This window comes from Eubalaena glacialis, chromosome 9 (genome assembly GCF_028564815.1).
Source record: "Eubalaena glacialis isolate mEubGla1 chromosome 9, mEubGla1.1.hap2.+ XY, whole genome shotgun sequence".
Classification (NCBI taxonomy): domain Eukaryota; kingdom Metazoa; phylum Chordata; class Mammalia; order Artiodactyla; family Balaenidae; genus Eubalaena; species Eubalaena glacialis.
Window position 1 is genome coordinate 1,820,633 of NC_083724.1, and position 20,535 is coordinate 1,841,167.

The window sequence follows — 20,535 nt, forward strand, 5'->3', positions numbered from 1 at the left end:
AGAGCCTGAAAACCACCATGTGTCCTGGGAGGAGGGCCCGGGAGTGCGTGCGGAGCTCTGAGCCCCTGGGGGTCTGGGCTTGGTGTATCCATCCCGTTAGCGCCCCCGGGGTGGGAGATGTGGTCCTGGGTCGCCCCGGTGCAGGTGGGGGGGGCCTCGTCCTGCTCTCAGGCCCCCAGGCGGGCCCCGCCGCGGTGTCCACCATCAGCCCCAGGCCAGGCAGGGGGTGGCGCCGGCTGCTCTAGTCCAGGCCACCTCCCCACCCCGCCCCTCCCCGGGGCTGTGGGTGTCACGGGGCCGGATGCACGCCCCCTGAGCATTTGGAGGCCAAGTTCACCGAGGACACTCTTGGGTGACTGCGCCACCCGCCAGCTCTCCCTCCCGATATAAACCCGGGTGCCGAGGGCACAGGAGCGGGGAGCACAGACCCTCGATGGAGGCCGGGCTGCTGAGCGCCGTCCTGGGCATCATCCTGGTGCAGGTGGATATGACCGCGCAGGACCTGGACCTGCAGAAGGTGGCTTTCTTTCTGGGCCCCGGGAGGAGGTGGGGCGGGGAGGGGCCCGCGTGTGCAGCTACTCCAGGCCCCACCTCCGCCCCAGCTGATGCTGGGCAGCTGCGTCGGGGCCCCAGGACTCACCCAGGCCAGCCCCGTGAGGGCAGGTGGCGGAGTGTCTGAGCTCAGCCCCGCCTGGTCTCCCCTCTCCTAGCGAGTGGGTGTGAGGCAAGTGCCCAGAGCCGGGCAGGGGCGGCGCCCTCCCTCAGGGCCTCCTGTGGGCAGGCCTGTGTCCTCAGCCCGGCCGGCTGGTCCTCTGGGGTCTCCAGGGTGTGGGGTCCCCCCTGTACCCTCTGACCCGCACACTGTAGGAGCCAGAAGAGGCTTTCCTGGTGCGGAGACCTCGGCTGCAGGCTTTGGTTTCCAACCCGATGCTTCTTTGCCCGAGTTCCTTCTTCGCCGGCCCTGTGTCGGCTGCTGGGCCAGGAGCACATCAGCAGGCTCAGAAATGACAAATGTCGGACACGGATTCGTTTCTCTTGCAAAAATTATCAGTTTTCAAAAGTTTCAGATGGAAGGTCTGGGCTCCGGGTGGCCGTTTCTGCGGCAGGCGCTCGGTCCCCCAGCCTGGTCGGGCAGAGCCGGGCCTCTTCCACGGGGGCAGGGCTGCTGGCCAGCGCTCCCCGGCGGCTGTCACATTCGGCTGGCCCTCTCCAGCCCCCCTCTCTCAGGCTCTAACCACCAGTGCCCCTGGCGTCCCGTCCCTGAGGACAGGCGGCAGCAAGGCTGGTTCCCCTTGGAGACTGAGATCCAGCCCTGTGGCAACTGCAGGCAGGCCTGTGCGGGGAGGGGCTCGCCCTGTCGCCCCCGAAGGGACCCCTCAGAAGGCTGATGACTTGCTGCTTCAGAGCCTGCCAGATCCCTGCCTGGGAGGTCCGGGGAGAGGGGTCTTCCTCCTGGGGCCCAGGGGTGGGGTCTCTGTCCGTCTGCCCGAGACGGGCTTGGCTCCGGCCCCTTTCTCTAGATTGTAGGGTTCTGGCGGGAAGTTGGGGTGGCCTCCAGCCAAAACCTGGCACTGCAGACCCCAAAGAGGCTGGAGGCCTTGTTCCTGACCTTGAGTGGGGAGGAGCTGACCGTGAAGGCTGCATATAATAGGTAAGGGGCCTGGGCATAGCCCTGCTGTACCGGCTGCAGCTGTGGATGCGGACTTTATTGTCACTTGGGTGGACCAGGCCTCCCTGTGTCTATCTTGACCGTCCCCTGAGACCAGACCCCCAGGCTCCTAGAGCTGCATCTTCTCCCAAATAAAAGCACGGGGTCTTAATGAAGCCCCATCAGTTTACAAGAAAGGAAAATGCACTTAGGGGTAGGTGGCTCTCTGGAGGTCACAGAATCCTTGGATGAGAGGCTGGCACGGTCCTATCCTGTGCCTCTGCCCTCCTTGTCCTGCTCCAGGCTCTCCTGGGGACGGACACACTGCCAGAGCCCTTCCTGAAGACACGCACCCACCCCCCCCCAACACCCCCCGCCCTGGAAGTGTGCCCAGCAGAAGGAATGCAGGCTGGCGTTTTCCTAATGAGCACTTTCCTGCCTCTCAGCTCAGGAAGTTGTGAGACTGAACAAATAGTGAGCTCAGAAGTAAATGTTTCGGGGAGATTTGTTTTTCCTGGTAAGAGTCGTTTCCTTGTTGCGGCGCTCACAGCCCTCTGGCCCTGCGCACCAGCTATGCTTGGCCATGCTGTTCCTCATGCTGTTCCCTGCCCTCCTCCTCGTGCCCCAGACGCCCGTTCTCCCATCAAGAGACTGGTTATCCTGCCAGGGCCGCTCTAGTCCTCCCCTACCCCACCCTGGCATCCCGAGAGGGTCCCGGCTGGGTGGGGAGAGGGTCCCGGCTGGGTGGGGAGAGGATGGAGTCCGGCCCTGCCGACCCTGGCCTCTGAGGTCCGCCCACCCCGAGGGTGCCCGGTCCGCCCAGGCCTGTCTCTCCCACTTGCTTGCACAGGCCACAGGGAGATCCAGGTGATAGACACAGACTACGAACAGTTCGCCATCCTGAGGGTGTCCCTCCACTGGCGGGACAAGGAGTTCCAAGTGCTCAAGTATTTCAGTAAGCTGCCCCTGGGGGGGGGCGGGGCCGCTGTGGTCCTCCTGGGGACCGCCCAGCCCAAGCCCCTGTGCTCCCACAGCTCGGAGCCTTGAGGGCGAGTATGAACCAGGCTTCTGGAAGTTCCGGGAGTTGACCGCAGACACAGGGCTGTACCTGGTGGCCCGGCACGGTGAGCCCCAGACTTTGGGGTGGGTGCTGGGCTAGGGCACCCCCGGGTGGGGTCCGGGCACCTGTCCCGCAGCCCCTCACACTGTCCCGTCCCACAGGGAGGTGTGCCAAGCTCCTGAAGGAGGCGAGCCTTTGCCCCGGTCTGCGCTGAGCCCCGCCCGAGTCCCGGCCTGAGGGGAGCCCCTGGGCCTCCAGGGTGTTGACACCAGGCTGCCAGGAGGGGACCCTGGAGGCTGGGGGTGGGGGAGAGCAGGGCTGGGCCGGGGAGGGGAGGAGGCTGGCCCTCGTCCCCCGTTTCCATCCAGCAGGGTCCTGCCGGGGGTGGGTGGGGTAGGTGCAGGCCCTGTGGGCCCCTTCTCGGGCTCCCCGGGTCCCCCACTGTGCTAACACGTCAGCTGCACGACCCCCTCTGTCTCAACGGCCCCGAGAGGTTGGGACTATTACCCCACTTTGCAGGTAGAGAAACTGAGGCCCAGGGCCACCAGCTAGGACACCCACTCCTGGCCGTGGCTCCAACCGCTGCCCCTCGGGGTCCTCGGAGGCCGGGCGGCGCCCTGAGGCCCTGGTCTTCTGTGTCACAGGAGCTGATCTAGAGGAGCCCCCGCCCCCATCCAGGATGCTCGGAGCCCCGCCCATCCGGCCTCCCCTGGCCGCCCAGCCCTGGGGGGCCCGCCTGCACCTGCTCTGAATAAACTCTACTACCAAACCCGCTGCCCCGAGTCTTTCCTGGGGCCGAGGGGTGACAGGTGGAGGTGGCGGGGTCAACAGAGGTGAAACCAGCTGCCCTGGAGCTTCTGCCATGAGGAGGTGGGGTGAGTCGAGCACCGTGAGGCCCTGCTGCATCTGCAGGGGCACAACCGCTCAGCCCTCCTTGGAGCAGGGACCTCAGCAGTCATTTCCGCATTCCGCGTGCATCTCTCCCACCCTGCCCCCCTCGTATTCTCTCTCGGTCTGTCTCTGCCTCTCTGTGTCTCTCTCTCTCTCTGTCTCTGTTCCTCTGTCTCTCCCCCACCCCTCTGACTTGGCTACTGTCTGCTGTGTGCTGGGAAGCCCTCACCCGGCCTGTCTGCCTGTGAGGACGGCTGTGGCACTTGGAGGTGGGGTGGGGTCAAGGGCAAAGAGGGCAGCTGGGATTACAAGAGCCGCCGTGTGTCTGCTGCGTGGACTCGGGCGAGTGCCTTCCGCCCTCTGCTCGTGAAGCTGTTTACCCGTAAGATGGGGAGACGCTGTCCCCGCCTGGGGGAACGATCCTGTGGGTGAAAGGCGAGTACCAGCAGGTGGGGCTGCCTTTGGCCGCTGTCTGGTCGGCAGGTTGCTGCTGATTGGCCAATCGCTGAGCGTGTGGCTTCTTCAAAGGACTCAGTGGGCCAGCAGGGCTGGAGGCGTCAGGACGTCCTGGCCCACTCCTCGCTGCCCGCAGCCCGGGGTGGGCTGGGCTACACAGAGTCAGCGTCGCGTGGGCACCCATGTCCTTGGTCCTGCCCCGCTGACCGGGCCTGTGCCTGCTCAGCTGGCAGGCCCTGGGGGGCACGCGCCCACGTCCTGAGCATGCCTGGGGCTCCCAGGTGGGCCGTGTACTGGGCCCCAAGCCAGCCACCTGGGTGCTGCTGAGGGCTCCTGCTGGAGCCTTCTGGGCAGCTGCTGGGTCCTGGTGCTGTGAGGGGCCCTGCCCGCCGAACTCCCTCAGCACACATTCCCAAAGTGCTTCCCAGAGCACCTCGTGCCCTTTCATGTCCCCATCCCCTCACCCTGGAGCCTGGGGGCCCTGGAGGCCCCTCTGGCCACGGGACGTGGTCTGAGCACCTGGGCGGCCTGGGGCCCAGCCTGCAGGCGAGCGGATCAGGCGAATGAACACAGGAGGGAGCCTGGGCGACACCCGCGCCCCGTGGGCGGGTCCAGCCGCGAGCTGCCAGACTGCAGCCAGCCTGTGCCTTCCCCGACGCCCACAGGGAAGGGTATAAGCCTGGACTGGTGCCGAGGCCCGTGTCCTGCGGCTTTGGGGAGCTGGCCCCAGCCCCCGCCTCCCAGACATGAGGAGCGAGGTGCTCGCAGCCCTGCTAGGGCTGTTCGTGGCGCTGGCGGCCGGTGTGGAGGACTTGAGCCTGAAGGACTTCGACTTTGCCCAGGTGGCCGGATCAGGGCGCCTGCCGTGGGGGACAGGCCCGCCCCGGCGTGCCTGGGAGACCCTGCAGGACCTGCTGCCTCTGGAGCCCCTGCCAGCTCCACAGCGTGCGGGGCCCTGGAATTTCCCAGACCACTGTCCTGCTCTGTGGTCAGGGGGTGGCCCTTGATCCTGGCTGCGGCTCCCCCGGGGCAGCCCCCCTCCACCTCTCCGTCCCCCCAGTTTTCAGGTATCTGGTACGAGATTGCCTTCGCTCCCAACCTGGAGCCCCAGGGCTCGCCCCGGACGAAGAAGATGGGGGCCGTAATGGTGGAGCAGGAGGGGTCCCACCTGGCCCTTACCTCCGTGTCTGACCAGTGAGTGGCGCCTCCCTCCCCTGTGCCACGCGGTCACCCTGCTGGGATGAGGGTGGGTTTTGGGTAGAAGGACACTGGGGGTACAACCCTTCCCAGACGAGGGGTCCGCAGAGCAGAGCAGGAGTGCCGGGGCCGTCATTCTCTAAGACGGTTGATGAGGTGACCTGCAGCCTCAGGGCCAGTGCGGGCTGGGGCTCGGCCTCTAGCCCCACCGCCCGGGACCCCTCCCTGCCGGGTGTCGGGGCCTCCCCGCGAGGCTGCCGCAGCCCAGGCACTGTGGACGAGCCCATGCTGTCTGCAGGCTCGCACGCCCCCGGCCTGGCCACCTCCCCTAGAACGTGTACGGGCTGGGGAGGTGTCTCTGGCCCCTCCGACGACCCCTAGTCTGAGCCTCAGAGGTGGGCACACTTTCACTGCAGGAGAAGTTTGTTCCCAGAGGGCAGTCTCCTCCTGCCCGGCCGGGTGGCTGGCGGTTCCCGGGTGGCCTCGGGGCTGCCCCTGGCCCAGAGCAATGGCGTGGCGGGGCTGGAGGCTGCTGGGCTGGCAGGTGTCTGCTCTTTGCAGCGTGAGCCGCTGTGTGAAGGAGAAGAGCCAGGCTGTGAAGTGGGACGCCCCTGGGAAGTTCAAGCTTCCTATGGAGTCTGGTAAGGCGAGCTGCCTGCGGGGGCCCTGTCCTCACTCCCTGCCCTGCACTCCGCTCAGCCTGGAGGTCAACGTGGTGCCCAGCAGGCTGGGGTCCTCCAGCCGTGCCTTCCCTGTGGACTGGACCGGGTGGGGACGCTGTGTCCCGCCACATGCGGCCCTTGCTCAGCCACACCGGGCACCGAGGGTCTTCCCGTGGGGACCCGGCCTCCGTGGGGCGCTCCTGGTCACCCGGCCCAGAGCCCTCGGTGTGAGGCTCAGTGCAAAGCCTGCATGGAAGCCCCCCAGCCGCCGTCCCCAGCTCCCAGCCTCTGGCCTCAGCTGCCAGGACCTCCTCTCTGAAATCCTTGACAATGTTGATTGGACGTCTCCCTGTCCTGGTCAGCGGGGTTCCCTGCCCACCGTGTGTGTGTGTCCTCCACGAGGCGGGGGTGGGCCCAGGGGCGTAGCCCGTGGGAGGTCCCCACCCAGAGCCTGGCAGGCCTGTGTTTGGTTCATTTCCCAGGAGGCAAAGAGGTCACTGTGGTGGCCACGGACTGCAAGACGTATGCCATCATGAACGTTGTCTTCAGCAAAGGAGGGAAGGCCCACAGTGTCCTGAAACTTTATAGTGAGCCCATGGGGGGAGTCTCTACTCTACCTCTGCCCTGTCCCAGCCCAGAGAGGGGGCAGGAGAGGGCTCGGAGGTGGATGGGATGGGCGGGACAGGCAGGGAAAGGGACAGGACAGGGAGGGGGACGGGGTAGGGCAGGAAGGGGCACAGGACAGGGCAGGGAGGGTGTCTGTGGCTCCAGTCTCCGCCTGTGCCCCCCCAGCCAGCGGCAACCCTTCCCCGCAGGCCAGATGGTGGAACACAACGAAAAAGCCATGGACAGGTTCCTCGTAAAGGCCCTGGAGCACGGGCTGTCAGCAGTGGACGTGCAGCTGCTCTCCAAGGACCATGAGTGTCCGGGCCCCGGGCAGGCCTCTCTCCCGGCACCCATCTCCCCACGTCACCGTCTTCTCGTCTCCACAGTGACCTGCGTGAACTTGCTGCCCTAGGTGGTGAGGTCCTGCCCCCACTCTGAGGCTGGGCCTCCATCCACCAGGCCTTCCCATCACGCCTGGAAGAGGAGTCTGGGGTCCGAGGGGCGGTGGGGCTGTCTGGGGCAGACAGAGCCGAGGTCCAGACCGTGGGCCGAGCCGTGAGGGGCTGCCTGAGGGTCGAGGCCATCAGCTGTCTGTTCTGGGCCAGCTCCTCCACTGGTCACAGAGGCTGGGCTGAGAGTGCGGTCCGGGCACCTGTCCTGCAGCCCCTCACGCTGTCCCGTCCTACCGGGAGGTAAGCCTTTGCCCTGGTCTGAGCCCCACCCGAGTCCCGGCCTGAGGCGAGCCCCGGCTCGCTCTAGTTCCTGGGCCTCTGGGGTGGTGACATCAGGCTGCCAGGAGGGGACCCTGGAGGCTGGGGGTGGGGAGGGCAGGGCTGGGCGGGGGAGGGGAGGAGGCTGGCCCTCGTCCCCCGTTTCCATCCAGCAGGGTCCTGCCGCGGGGAGGGGGGTTGGGCACAGGCCCTGTGGGCCCCTTCTCGGGCTCCCCGGGTCCCCCACTGTGCTAACATGTCAGCTACACGACCCCCTCTGTCTCAACGGCCCCGAGAGGTTGGGACTATTACCCCACTTTGCAGGTAGAGAAACTGAGGCCCAGGCCACACAGCTAGGACACCCACTCCTGGCCGTGGCTCCAACCGCTGCCCCCCGAGGTCCTTGGAGGCCGGGCGGCGCCCTGAGGCCCTGGCCTTCTGTGTCACAGGAGCTGATCTAGAGGAGCCCCCGCCCCCATCCCGGATGCTCGGAGCCCCGCCCACCCAGCCTCCCCTGACCGCCCAGCCCTGGGGGGCCCGCCTGTACCTGCTCTGAATAAACTCTACTACCAAACCCGCTGCCCCGAGTCTTTCCTGGGGCCCAGGGGTGACAGGTGGGAGTGGTTGGGGTGTGTTTTCTGTGACTGCCCTAAAAAGGACAGCAAACCCAACTCTCAGGTGGTCTGGGTTTACTGTGACCATGTCTGTCCCACCCCTGGCTGGACCTCCTGCTGCAGGGGGCTGAGTCAGCCGCAGGCCAGGCTGCTCCCTCTCCATTACCTGCTACCTTCCCTTTCCGCCCAGACGTGCACTGCTCAGAGCCCGCAGGCCAGGCTGCCCTGGGGGCGGTGAGGGGGTAGGGGGACGGGGCGCCGTCTGCCACACTCCTAGGGTCTTCTCTGGTCCCTGAGAGCCAGAGGCAGCCCCAGGCTGGGCTCCCTGAGCAGAGTTCCTCTCAAATGAAAGGTGACCACAGCCGGCGCCTGTCTACCTTCGCCCATGGCTCCCTACTGCCCTGAACTCAAATCCCTGGGCATTGGGTCCAAGGCCCTCGGCCATGGCTGCCCTCCGGCCCCCCACTGGCTCGCATCCGCAGGTCAGCCCAGCCTTCGTCAGTGCCTGGGGGCACCCTGCATTCTCTCACCCCAGGACCTGCACTGTGATGTGTGATCCCCCCCTCCTTCCATCGGCTGGGGCAGGGTAGAGAATGTGGGCGGGTGTCAGCCCCCACGTGCAGAGCAACGTGACCGGGTTCCAAGCACGGCTGGGGGGCTGGGGTGCTGGTCCAGCGAGAGAGGAGAGACCCTGCTGACCCTCAGGTGTTCAGCCAGCCACCAGTAAGCCCTGCAGGAGTAAGGACCAGCCCTGAGGGAGGACCTACCTGGGACTCGCCTTAGCAAATCCTGAACCGAGTCCCAACAGACCCACAGGGCAGATGTTTGGAGACCGAATTCTGACACATTTGAGGTGCTTGGGGAACACTTGCAATTTTCCCCAGATCTGTCAGGCCAGAGGTCGAGGGAGCAAGGTCGTCTGCCTCAGTTGGACTTCCCCATAGAAGGTTCTAGGATGTCTGCTTGGGCTTGGGCTGCTTGGTTCTATAACACAGAACCCTGCTGGGTGTGGTGCAGAAACAACAGGAGTTTACTTTCTCAGGTTTCTGGAGGCTGGAAGCCTGAGATCAGGGTGCTGAGAGGGCTGGTGTCTGGTGAGAACCCCTTGTTGGCTTGTGGACGGTGGCCTTCCCGCTGCATCCCCCGCTGGCCTCTTCGCCGCACACACGCGGAGATAGATCTTTGGTGCCCTTCCCTCTTCTGAGGGCGCTAGCCCTACTGGATCAGGGTCCTACCCTTATGACCTCACTTAAGCTTATCACCCCCTAAAAGGCCCTAACGCCAAATTTGGCCACATCGGGCCATGAGGGCTTTAGCACAGGAACTTGGGGGGGTGGACACAAATCAGAGGGTGATAATGGAGACCAGGGCTTCTACCGTGCATCATCAGTAACGTCTAGCACAGAAGTTACTACACATACAAAGAAACAGGAAAATACGACCTATGGTTAAAAAAAAAAGAAGTTAATAAAAAGTGATCCTGAGAAGAGCCAGAGTTGGATTTGGAAGATGAAGGTCTAAAGCAGCCTTTACATTCTGAACTTTTACTCTGCTCCACTGTCCCGTCTATTCACGCGTGGGTACCATTCTGCCATCCGTTTGTCTAGTCCTTCCTCATAGCTTCTCTTTTATCTATCTATCTATATCTATCTATCTATCTATTTATCTATCTATTTATCTATCTATCTACCTATCATCTATCTACTATCTATCTATAGATCTATCTCTTTGTCTAATAGGGTAAATTTTGGCAAACTGAATTTTCCTGTAAAATTATCCATCTCATTGAGGACTTCAAAGTGATTTGCTTAGAGGTCAGCAAAGTACTTTCTGTTGATGCAACACTTTTTTCTTCTGTCCCAAAGGTCATTTCCCACCCTCTTGTCACTTCTTACTTCATGTATTTATGGTCTCTCCATTTTTTCTTATTCATGTTAGTTAATTCTGTTATTTTTAAAAAGAATACTAATGATTTTGTTAATAATTCTGCAAATTAACAGAAAAATTCTGTTCATTTTTCCAAGGATGAGGACTTTGGTTCATTAATTATATCTGCTGTTCTCTATACTCTATTTATTATTTCCCACTTTTATCATTATTATTTCCTTCCTCGTGACATCCTACGGTTTATCTTGTTCTTTGTCTAGCTCTTAGAGTTGGGAATTTAATGCATTTAGTTTCATTCTTTTATTTTTAATGGTGTGTTTTAGGTTATGACGTTTCCTCTGACCCTGAATTACATGGTATTTTTATTATATTTATTTTAAATAAATCCTGTAATTTCAGTTTGTATTTTTCCTTTCATCCAATAGTATTTGTTAAAATAGAAAGTTAAAAAAAATCTAGTTTTATTGTATTTCGTTATGTTTTTGGGTTTTTTTTGGCCGTGCTGCACAGCATGTGGGATCTTAGTTCCCCGACCAGGGATCAAACCCACATGCCCTGCATTGGAAGCACAGAGTCTTAACCCCGGGACTGCCAGGGAAGTCCCAGTTTTATTGTATTTTGGTCAGAGAACGTTGTTTGTAATATTTCTACTTTGTGGAACTCATCGATGCTTTCTTTGTGACCAATCAATTTTGTGCATGTTTTACTCTCTTTTATCAAGAGTACAATTATATATTAAACCCTCAAGACCTGTCTTAGATTTTTTAGGGCTTCTTTATCCTCACCTGCAGTGGGTCTATTAGCCCTACCTTTGTTGAAGTGGTGTGTGCACATCTCCTGCTGTGAGTGTAATTCTGTTTGCCTTGCCTGGTAGTTTGCTCTTGGAAGTTTGATGCCAGCTTATGTCTCTCACCCTTGAAAGTAATTTGATCATTTTGCCTGGAGACCCTGAAGAATTTTTCTTTATCAGTAAAGTCTAATAGTCAAATTGTTTCCTGAACACAATTAGCTCTTACTTAATTCTTTCCTGTTTTCGCTCATTTCTGCTCTCAGTTAATTAAAGAAATTCTTCATTCAAGAGGTTCCTTTAATGCCCTTCAAAGCTTCAGCATATTTAATTCAGTTTGGAACGTTATGTTACAGTCTTATTCTGCTTTCCACGCACCCCTCTTTCCCCTCGGTGGGATTTCCATTAGAGGAAGTGTTTTCATTCTTATTTTGATTTCTTCTTCTAGGAGCAAAGTATAAAGACCACTGAGGTCTATTCATTTCCTGCGTGGGGCTGGCGGTTGGGCAACTAACAAGCTTCCTAATTCATACGCATCTGCTAACGTGAGTGCAGAAAATTCTCTTTAATGGATGGCATTTTGGGTACTGGGTTGTGTGTGTGTGTGTGAAGTTTGGTTCTCTTTTGTCTTGAAGGGTCTTATGTTTGTTTGTTTGTTTAAATTTTATTTATTTATTTATTTATGGCTGCATTGGGTCTTCGTTGCTGCACGCGGGCTTCCTCTAGTTGCGGCGAGCGGGGGCTACCCTTCGTCCTGGTGCGCGGGCTTCTCATTGCGGTGGCTTCTCTGGTTGCGGAGCACGGGCTCCAGTAGTTGTGGCATGCAGGCTCAGTAGTTATGGCTCGTGGGCTCTAGAGCTCTAGAGTTGTGGCATGCAGGCTCAGTAGTTGTGGTGCACGGGCTTAGTTGCTCCATGGCATGTGGTATCTTCCTGGACCAGGGCCCGAACCTGTGTCCCCTGCATTGGCAGGCGGATTCTTAACCACTGTGCCACCAGGGAAGTCCTTGAAGGGTCTTATGTTTACAGGAATTTTTTTAACTCCTGCTACCCAGTGAGGAAAGGCACCCTTGCCCTTTCTAACGCTCCTCCCTCCCAGAAGTGACGCTTTTCTGAAGCTTCTTCCTGAGCCTGGTGCTGCCCTATGGTCCTGTCCTGGCGGCTGCTCCGTGTCCATCGGAGTTTTGCAGTCAGAGTGGCTTTCTTCGCCTGGGAAGGCCCGGCAGGACAGATGGCTTCATCTGTCCTCACCTTCCAAACCCTGCCTGTCCTGTGTCCACAGCACCCCTGGAAGCCAACCAGCAGAGGGGTCTGGGAGCTGTGGCGTGCAGGGTCCCCCACCCCGGCAAGGCATCTTCCCAGTTACTTCCGCCTGGGTTTCGGGGCCTCAGACAGATCCTGCCGAGCCCCCTGCCCTTCACTCCCAGGCAGGGTCTCCGATGACCCAGGGCAGGCAGCCCAGGCCCAGGGAGAGCTCCCATGCGGCCTTGGGGGCCTGGCCAGGGTCATGGTGAGTAGGGGCAGGAGGCAGCAGGGTGAGGCTGCCCAGAGAGTGGGCAGGTCCGGATGGGTGGGCGGCAGGCGGAAGGAACAGGGCATTCCGCTGGGTGTTGCCATGATGGGGCAGGAGCCCGCGCCCGCAGAGCAGGAGGGTTGCTGGGCTGGGAGGAGGTGGGAACTTTCCAAAAAACTGCGCGGGGACTTTTCGTACTTTTAAGGATGAAAACAAAAGATTTGCAAAGCTGCAGCGTCTGGAGGGGCTGCTTGTTCTTGCCCCTCTTCTCAGACATGACCTTGGCCTGGGTTCAAGGGCAGGGTCCCTGGCCCGCCCAGACTGAGCCAGAGACTGTTGGCTCCCGGGAGGGGGGGGGGGGAGGGGATGGTGCCGCTGAGGGCTGGATGCTCCTTCTGGAACCTTCCAAGTGAGAGAAGCAGGGATGGCGCGAAGGTGTCTAGGTAGGAGGGGCTTCGCACACGCTCCCCACGGCCCACTGCCCACTCTCCGGCGCGTCTGGAGGATTAATTCCCCCGCCCCCCCCACCACCCAGTACTTTTGCCACCTTGCTAGAGGAGAGGCCAGGATGGTGCCCCGGCGGTTAGCGGCCGCCCACAGCAGTGCATTCAGAGCCATATAAACAGGCTTCCAGGGGCTGGAGGGCTCGCTCACCCTTGGGCCCCCGTGCAGGTGTGCTGGTGTGCAGAGCTCTGCGAGGATGAGGGGTGTGCTGCTGGCCGCCCTTCTGGCTTTGGTCTTGGTGCCCAGGGCCCGGGCCGCGTGGCTGGGGAGGCTGGACCCTCGGAAGGTGACAGCCCTCTTGTGCCAACACATGCCTTGGGGCCGCACAGGCTCTGGGCTCCCCCAGTGCCAGCCCAGACCACGGGGGCTGTGGGTGGATGGGCTGACCTGCGTCAGGGCCCCCAGATCAAGAGGACGGGCCAGGGCTGGAGGGACAGGCCCCCTCACCCGCTCCTCCTCCGTCAGCTCCTGGGGTCCTGGTACATTCTCGCCGTGGCCTCGGGGGAGAAGGACTTTGTGGTGGAGAAGGCCACAAAGAACATCGAGGGGGTCGTGGTGACCCTCACGCCAGAGAACACCCTGAAGATGCTGTCCTCCCGGCACAGGTGCGTGGGGCTGGGGTCTGGACGGCGGGCCCCGCCCTCACCTCCCTCCGCGCTGGGCTCTGCTCTGAGCGCCACCCTCTGCCTGGCGTCTGGGGTCTGCATCCCTGGACTCCCGGCTGGGGCGCCCCTGGGTGGGACTCAGCCTTCTCCACCGGGGCCGGGCACAGCTTCTGACCGCCCCGCCTGCTGTTCCAGGCCCTTGGTTAGCTTGGCAGGGCCTCTGGTCAGCGGGAGAGGCCTCTTCTTTGCTTAAGGCCCTTCTGAGCTGCTACTTAAGGTGGGTCCGTGCATCTGTGGCTTCGAGCCCCTGGTTCTCTCGGAAAATGAATCCCCCAGAAGACGTGGTCACTGAGGTCATTTATCAGACAGGACTTGTGGTGTCAGGCTGAGCCTTGGCTGATTTTGGCCAGTGGAGCAGACCCCACGCACACCTTGGGGGAAGGGATGCTGGAAGGAGGGGTCGTGCTGCTGGGGGACCTTGCTGCCTGGGACACCTGGGGGGAGCCAGGCAGGGGGCGGGGGGCATGGCGTGCTGGGGGAGGTGTCGTTCTAGCGTCCCTACCTTTCACGTGGGGAAGGCCAGGCAGTCACCCGCTGGTGGTGCACCACGGGCATTTCCACCCTGAGAGGAGAACTCTCTCCCCTGCTCCCCGAGGTGCCCTCACGCCCTTCAGGAGATGGCGGGGCTGCTGTCCACCTGGGCCGGCCTGGCCGAGGATGAGCAAGGACAGAGGAGGTCTGTGCTGGGGTGGGGGCCCCTCTGTGTTGGGTGGACACGGGGTCACACGTGGCGTGGGTGGCAGCCCCAAAGCCACATGGCTCGGTGAGTCCTGATGAGGCTGGTGGGAAAACAATCCGAATATGGAAACTTGGCCTCTGGAGAGCCCTGGGCGCTGTGGAACAGCCGTGGACGGGGAGAGGACCACGGCGATCGCGGGGGAGGGGGGTCTCCGACACTCTTTCTGGCATCTGCTTGCGGTTGTGGTTGGCGAGTGGCCTTGCTCTGAGCCCTGTCAAGGTGCCTCTGTCTGAGGACCTCGGCCAGACAGTCTGCAGGACTCACACTCAGACCAGGGCTTACAGGACAGGCAAGCAGCCGTTTCATTTTGTTATTTAACGTGAACTTCATTTGCCGGACTTTGAACAGGAAACACATTTGCGTGTTTCAAAAAAAAATCAGAGTGCCCTGGGAATTCCCTGGCGGCCCAGTGGTTGGCACTCGGCGCTTTCACTGCCGAGGGCATGGGTTCGATCCCTGGTTGGGGAACTAAGATTTTGTAAGCCACGTGGCACAGCCAGAAGAAAAATCAGAATCCCCAGGGGTGGAAAGCCGGGGTCCTTCCTCCCCCACCTCAGCCAGTGGCCCCTCCCCACAGGTGGTCCACGGTTTTGATCTGCTGCAGCTCCTCAGGGACGTGCAGACCCACGCACGTCATTTAAACACGAGGGCCGAATGCCGTTCCGTGTCAGTCCCCGGGGTCTCTGCCCTCTTTTTTTTTTTTTTTAATAAATTTATTTATTTCACTTATTTTATTTTTGGCTGTGTTGGGTCTTCGTTGCAGTGCGCGGACTTCTCATTGTGGTGGCTTCTCTTGTTGCAGAGCATGGGCTCTAGTCGCGCGGGCTTCAGTACTTGTGGTTCGCGGGCTCCGTCGTTGTGGCTGGCGGGCTTCGTCGTTGTGGCTCGCGGGCTTAGTTGCTCCGCGGCATGTGGGATCTTCCTGGATCAGGGCTCAAACCCGTGTCCCCTGCCTTGGCAGGCGGATTCTTAACCACTGCGCCACCAGGGAATCTGCCCTCTTTCGAAACATTTAAAATTTTATTCTCTCTTGTCTTTATTAAAGTTTTAAAAGACTGTGGTAAAATAAACATAACATAAAATTTACCATTTTAAGTGTACAGTTCAGGGGCATTAAGTCCATTCACATCGTTGTGCAACCATCACCATATCCATCTCCAGGACTTTCTTTTTTTTTTTTTTTTTTAATTAATTAATTTATTTTTGGCTGCGTCAGGTCTTTGTTGCAGCACGCGGGACTTTTCGTTGAGGCATGTGGGCTTAGTTGCCCTGCAGCATGTGGGATCTTAGTTCCCCGACCAGGGATCGAACCTGCGTCCCCTGCATTGGGAGGTAGATTCTTAACCAGTGGGCCACCAGGGAAGTCCCTCCAGGACCTTCTCATCTTCCTAAACTGAAGCTCTGTCCCCACTAAATACTCACTCCTCCTCCCTTCCCCCAGGCCCAGGCCCTACCACCTACTTCCTGTGGATTTGACTTCTCTAGGGCCTCACCTGGGGGGAGTCCTACATTTGTCTTGCATCTGACTTATTTCATGAAACATAACGGACTCCAGGTTCATCCAGTTTGCAGCCTGTGTCGGGATTTCGTTCTTTTTTAAGGCTGAGTAATATTCTGTCGTATGGATGGACCACATCTTGTTCCTATTCATCTGTCAGTGGACGCTTGGGCTGCTTCCAGCTTTTGGCTATTGTGACTAACACAGTGTGAACACGGGTGTGCAAATATCTCTTTGAGATCCTGCTTTCAACTCTTTTGGGGACACACCCAGGTGTGGGATTGTTGGGTCATATGGTGACTCTATGTGACATTTTTTGAGGCACTATTTTTTTATAGCTGGGTAATACTCTACCGGGCTGTCTTCCAGGGCTCTGCTGATGGGCAGACAGTGGTCTCCAGTCTTTTGCAACTGGAAACACACTTTGGGGCGTGGACCCTGGTGAACTGGCCTCAGAGGGATAAGTCCCTAGGAGCCGAAGTGCGTCTGTGCTTCTGGAGAGGTTGCTCCATGTCACACGAGGCGGGTCCCCCGAGCTGGTGCCAGCAGTGGGTGTTTGCCCCCTCTGTGCTCTGATAGGCGACAAAATGCCCCACGTTAGTTTTTGCTTCTTCCTCTGATCACGAGGGAGTGAGACATCTCGGTACCTGTTCCTTTTGTGTTTCCTTCCCAGCCCAACGTCTGTTCATATCTTTTGCATATTTTTCCCTCGGGTGGGTTATTATTGACTTGCAAGAACCCTTAAGTATTAGGGATTTTAGCCACTGTCTGCGATAAAGTTAGATGCAAATATATTTCCCAGTTTGTCATTTTTCTTATACCACCGAGGAGTTGTTGATAGGAAGGGCTCTTTTAGTTTTTGTGCAGGTGTAAACACCTGGCTTCTTTCAGGGCTTCTGGGTTTTGTGTTCAGAAGCCTTTCTGTCTCCCTGGAGCTGACAGGGCCTCTGACCTCTGACCTGCTCGGGGCTGAGCCTGGGGATGTGCGAGCTGTGACCCTCGCTGGAGGGCCCAATTGCCCAGCTCCACTCACCCAGTGGTCCCTCTTCCTCCACTGACTGAGATGCTACTTTGTCTCGCGCTAACCTCCTCTGCGTTTTGCTTTATTTTCGGGCTTTCTATTCTGTTCCTTTGATTTGTCTATTTCTGTGCCAAGTCCCACTGTTTTCCCTCTCGGGGCCCCACAGTACGCCTTGTCAGTTTACTGGCTTGTTTTTGCTGGTTACACTTCCTTTTAGGCTTTTCCTCGCTATTCCTGTGTCTTGCACGGAACTGGGCCGTGAGCTGGTCTTGCTGCACTTACAGAAGTGGGTCTGCTCATTCTACGGACTGGCGACTTAGGGGATTTGGCCCCTTTTGGTGTTGAGTCTCTTCATCCAAAACTGCAGACCTGGGGCTTCCCTGGTGGCGCAGTAGTTAAGAATCCGCCTGCCAATGCAGGGGACACGGGTTCGAGCCCTGGTCCGGGAAGAGCCCACATGCCGCGGAGCAACTAAGCCCGTGCGCCACAACTACTGAGCCTGCGCTCTAGAGCCCGCGAGCCACAACTACGGAGCCCATGTGCCACAACTACTGAAGCCTGCACGCCTAGAGCCTGTGCTCCGCAACAAGAGAAGCCACCGCAATGAGAAGCCCGCGCACCGCAACGAAGAGTAGCCCCCGCTTGCCGCAACTAGAGAAAACCCACGCGCAGCAACGATAGACCCAACGCAGCCAAAAATTTAAAAAATAAATTAATTAATTAACAACAACAACAACAAAAACAAAACAAAACAAAACAAAACTGCAGACCCCCTGTTTAGCTCATGCTCCTTTTGTGCCCTCAGCAGCGATACAAAACTTCTAAGTTTTCTCCGTGCGGATCTGGCAGAGCGGGTCTCTGGGGAGGTGACGGAGCAGGTTCACATTCTGCAGGTCCCGAGCCGGCCCGTTTCCCTGACGGGTTCGCTTTGGTCAAGAGCAGGGTTTCTGGGTAACTTGGGCCACCGAGGGGGAGGCAGAATCCCCTCTGCAGCCACGCCGGCCCCTTGCCCTGCATACAGACCCTGGGTGATGACAGATCCTTTTCTTTTCCAGGCTGGAGAGGTGCCACCTGCATGCTGTGGAACTGGTGAAACAAAATTCCAGATGGGTGTTCGGGAATCCCTGTAAGGATGACGGCCACGGTGGTCCTTCTGGGCAGTGTGGGCGGCTCCATTTCCCTGACCGTCATCGGGGCCGGGTTCTGCCCCTGGCAGCCCTCGGCCGCCTGCCCCTGCAGGCAGGGTCAGCACGCAGGAAGGGAAGGGGAGGGGGCGACTCCACCCCAGGCTTCAGTGGCGTTCTCCCCTGGGAAGTGAAAGGTCCTCATTTTGTCAGAGGTTTGGTGCCAGTCCTGAGGACAGAGGACTCGACTGTGTCAGGCAGGCTCAGCTGGGACCCCAGGCCTCCCACTGTAGTGTGCGGGGGTGGGGCGGCTGGCACTCTTACCCCGTGGGGACAGGATCGTGGGAGGGCGCCCCAGGATGAGCTGGGACTCACCTGCTGTCCATCAGCCACCGCAAGCCTCTGTGTGCCGGAGCCAGGTGCGGGTCAGGGATCAGGGGGACAGAGCTGGGCGGCTCTCAGACTGCTGGGGGGCCCCCCACGAGGTCTGACCCCACCCCGGCGGCACCTGTCTCCTAGCCCTGGGTGTGCTGGAGTACCGGGTGCTGGGCACCAACTTCAGGGACTACGCCATAGTGCTCACGCAGCTGGAGCTCCAGGACGAGGCCTTCAGCACCGTGGAGCTGTACAGTGAGTGCGGCCGTGGGCGTGGTGGCCTCCCTGCCGTGCTGGGCCTCCGTCCTCCCAGGGTCCCGGCCTTGAAAGAGCCCAGCGGGCTGGCGGCCGCCCTGCTCCTCACTCATCCCTGCATGAAATCCCCACCGGGCCCCGAGCCTTCCTTCCCTGTCGCCCCCTCCCCGCACTTGTCCTCTGTGGGAGACGTGACCCTGCCTGGAGGGAGGGACGGGGTGGGAGCTGCACGTGGTAAAGGGCCTTGGGGTCAGAAGAGCCAGGGTCCCAGGCGTCTGTCTGATTCCTGCTGCGGACCCCCTGCCCGCCCCCGTCCCCCAGCCCGGCTCTCGGGGGCACCTCCCCTGCAGGCCGGACGGAGCTGGCCAGCCAGGAGGCCGTGGGCCTCTTCACCAAGTGGAGCAGGAGCCTGGGCTTCCGGTCCCAGCAGCAGGCCAAGCTGCAGGAGGACCGTGAGTGTCGCCGTGCCTGACGCCACCGTGCGCTGAGGGGCACGGGCCGTGGGGCCACTGGCTGGCTTCAGCTGCGCTGGGGGACCCTCCAGGCCTCAGGGAGTCAGGCAGGGCTCGGGGGTCTTCAAGGAGTCACCTAGTCCCCGCCCAAAGTCAGACCTGTGGGGACGGCCCCCGTCTGGGGGGTGGGGGGCTGTGTGCAGGGGCCGGCAGGGCCCCGGGTGCTCTGCGGCCACAGTCTGTCCCAGCCGCCCGGCTGGGCAGGGAGCCCCGCCCCATCCTCACCACCGTCTCGCTTCCCCCCCCAGTCACCTGTGCACACAAGGTCTTCCAGGTAAGCGGCCTTCCCGAGCGTCCCTGAGCTCCTGTGTGGTGGGAGGAGTCTGGGGGCCCTGGGGGCCCCTCCATCCCAGGGGCTCTACCGCCACCGTGCAGGGCTGGGGGCTTGGGGGAGCTGATGCCTCTCCGAGCGAGCCCGGGGTCCCCCAATGTTCCTCTTGGTTTCCAGTGAATGCTGCAGCCCCCAGGGGACCGGAGGAAGCTGGCCAGACGCTACCCTCCCTGCTCAGCCTCCCAGGTGCTGGGCTTTGGGCCGGCTGCTTCCAGGGGCTCTCGATGCAGATTCAAATAAAGCGGTTCCACAAACCTGTGCCATGCCTCTCTCCTGTGTCCAAGCAGGGCCCTGGGCTGAGAGCAGACAGAAGAGCCGACAGGGAGCTGCCTCCTCGGGGCCGGGGGGCTGCAGGGAGAGGAGGATGGGCGGGGTGGGCTTGTCAAGGGCTGAGCACAGAGCACAGAGCCAGCCTGCGGACGAGAGTGCCGGCCTGCCGCCCCGTCCCTCCCCAGAGTCCCTCTGGCCCGGAGGTGGGAGCTGGGCTGGAGGCAGCTGCTCCTCCCGCAGGGCTCACGACGGCCCCGGGCAGGCAGGAGGCTGGTCCGCTCAATTTGGAGGAAGACCCTGTGATCTGGATGAAGTGTGGGCAGGGCGCTGGGCTGGGATGCCCACGGTGTGAAAGATTGGCTTTTCCTGGCTGGAGCTCTCGGATGGGGTGGGGGGGGCAGGGACCCCAGAGGGCTCGAGCCTGTCGGTCCTCCTGTGTCCTGAAGTCCCGGCAGAGCACAAGCCATCAGGGGAGGTGGGCTGGGAGCAGGGTGGGGACTGCCTCTCACTTGAGGTGAGGTTAGGTGCACACAGGCTGCCACGCTTTTCACACACACGCACGTGCACATATGCAAACGCGTCAGTACCTTCTAAGGGCATCGAGAAGGCAGCCCCCGCGTCAGCGCCGGCACCATCTGAGCCCCGTCTTCACGTCCTTCACTTTCGTCCCTGAGAAGTGACTCAATGACACGTTCCGACCTTTGCCTCTCTCCCCGGGGGGCTAGGACAGGAGGCCCAGGAGCCTCCCTGTCAGGTGCAATGGCTCCAGGGGACATGTGGTGACCGGAGGCCCAGGAGGTGACCTCGGGATCATCATGGTCTCCATCTTTGGGGCATCCCAGGGCAGCAGCTGTGCCGCTCCGAGGGCCGAGGGTAGGGCTGGCCCTCCGTGCGGGGAGGGAGGGCCCCAAGCCCCCTTCCCCCATTGGCCCACCAGGCTGGCTCGCGGCTGCAGGCTGGCCGGACACCCACGCAGGGCTGGTGGCCTGGGACATTTAAGCGCGGCGTCCGGCGAGTGGCTGGGGGGAGGGCCAGGATGGGGCCAGGCTGGCTGTTGCCCGTGTTGGTCCTGGTGCCGGAGCTGCCTGGGGGGTCCCCGGCACAGAAGCAGCTCCCCAGGGAGTCTCAAAACCTCAACTGGGGCAAGGTGAGTCTCGTGCCCCCAGCCCACTGGCCGGGCGCCGGGGCCAGGGTGGGCAAGGGCAGCAGGA

At 60.6% G+C, this 20,535-nt stretch overlaps 3 protein-coding genes across 3 annotated transcripts; all 3 read left to right on the forward strand.

Moving 5' to 3' along the window:
- The first annotated feature begins 392 nt into the window (after window positions 1–392).
- On the forward strand, window positions 393–3,459 carry LCN8 (lipocalin 8). Its single transcript, XM_061200823.1, has 7 exons — window positions 393–517; window positions 1,521–1,651; window positions 2,095–2,165; window positions 2,499–2,603; window positions 2,683–2,772; window positions 2,870–2,911; window positions 3,353–3,459. Exons 1-7 carry the CDS (start codon window positions 434–436, stop codon window positions 3,457–3,459), a joined length of 630 nt encoding a protein of 209 aa, XP_061056806.1. The 5' UTR covers window positions 393–433.
- A 1,342-nt stretch (window positions 3,460–4,801) lies between these two features.
- LOC133098125 (epididymal-specific lipocalin-5-like) lies at window positions 4,802–7,786 on the forward strand. Its single transcript, XM_061200824.1, has 7 exons — window positions 4,802–4,897; window positions 5,116–5,249; window positions 5,814–5,893; window positions 6,397–6,501; window positions 6,730–6,905; window positions 6,980–7,212; window positions 7,630–7,786. Exons 1-7 carry the CDS (start codon window positions 4,802–4,804, stop codon window positions 7,784–7,786), a joined length of 981 nt encoding a protein of 326 aa, XP_061056807.1.
- Window positions 7,787–12,730: 4,944 nt separating this feature from the next.
- Window positions 12,731–20,323, forward strand: LCN6 (lipocalin 6). The gene is made up of 10 exons (XM_061200825.1): window positions 12,731–12,820; window positions 13,000–13,139; window positions 17,513–17,583; window positions 18,101–18,211; window positions 18,562–18,663; window positions 18,972–18,997; window positions 19,510–19,639; window positions 19,771–19,838; window positions 20,050–20,197; window positions 20,262–20,323. The coding sequence occupies exons 1-10, from the start codon at window positions 12,731–12,733 to the stop codon at window positions 20,321–20,323; spliced, it is 948 nt and encodes a 315-aa protein (XP_061056808.1).
- The last annotated feature ends 212 nt before the right edge of the window (window positions 20,324–20,535 follow it).

Excerpts from the sequence above, each read along its gene's own strand:
- LCN8 (XM_061200823.1), top strand. The coding sequence starts at position 434 with ATGGAGGCCGGGCTGCTGAGCGCCGTCCTGGGCATCATCCTGGTGCAG. Across the intron at positions 1,652-2,094 it reads GTGAAGGCTGCATATAATAG|CTCAGGAAGTTGTGAGACTG; the intron begins GTAAGGGGCCTG and ends CCTGCCTCTCAG. Across the intron at positions 2,604-2,682 it reads CCAAGTGCTCAAGTATTTCA|CTCGGAGCCTTGAGGGCGAG; the intron begins GTAAGCTGCCCC and ends GTGCTCCCACAG.
- LOC133098125 (XM_061200824.1), top strand. The coding sequence starts at position 4,802 with ATGAGGAGCGAGGTGCTCGCAGCCCTGCTAGGGCTGTTCGTGGCGCTG. Across the intron at positions 5,894-6,396 it reads CAAGCTTCCTATGGAGTCTG|GAGGCAAAGAGGTCACTGTG; the intron begins GTAAGGCGAGCT and ends TTCATTTCCCAG. Across the intron at positions 6,502-6,729 it reads CAGTGTCCTGAAACTTTATA|GCCAGATGGTGGAACACAAC; the intron begins GTGAGCCCATGG and ends CCTTCCCCGCAG.
- LCN6 (XM_061200825.1), top strand. The coding sequence starts at position 12,731 with ATGAGGGGTGTGCTGCTGGCCGCCCTTCTGGCTTTGGTCTTGGTGCCC. Across the intron at positions 12,821-12,999 it reads GGAGGCTGGACCCTCGGAAG|CTCCTGGGGTCCTGGTACAT; the intron begins GTGACAGCCCTC and ends CTCCTCCGTCAG. Across the intron at positions 18,212-18,561 it reads CAGCACCGTGGAGCTGTACA|GCCGGACGGAGCTGGCCAGC; the intron begins GTGAGTGCGGCC and ends CCTCCCCTGCAG.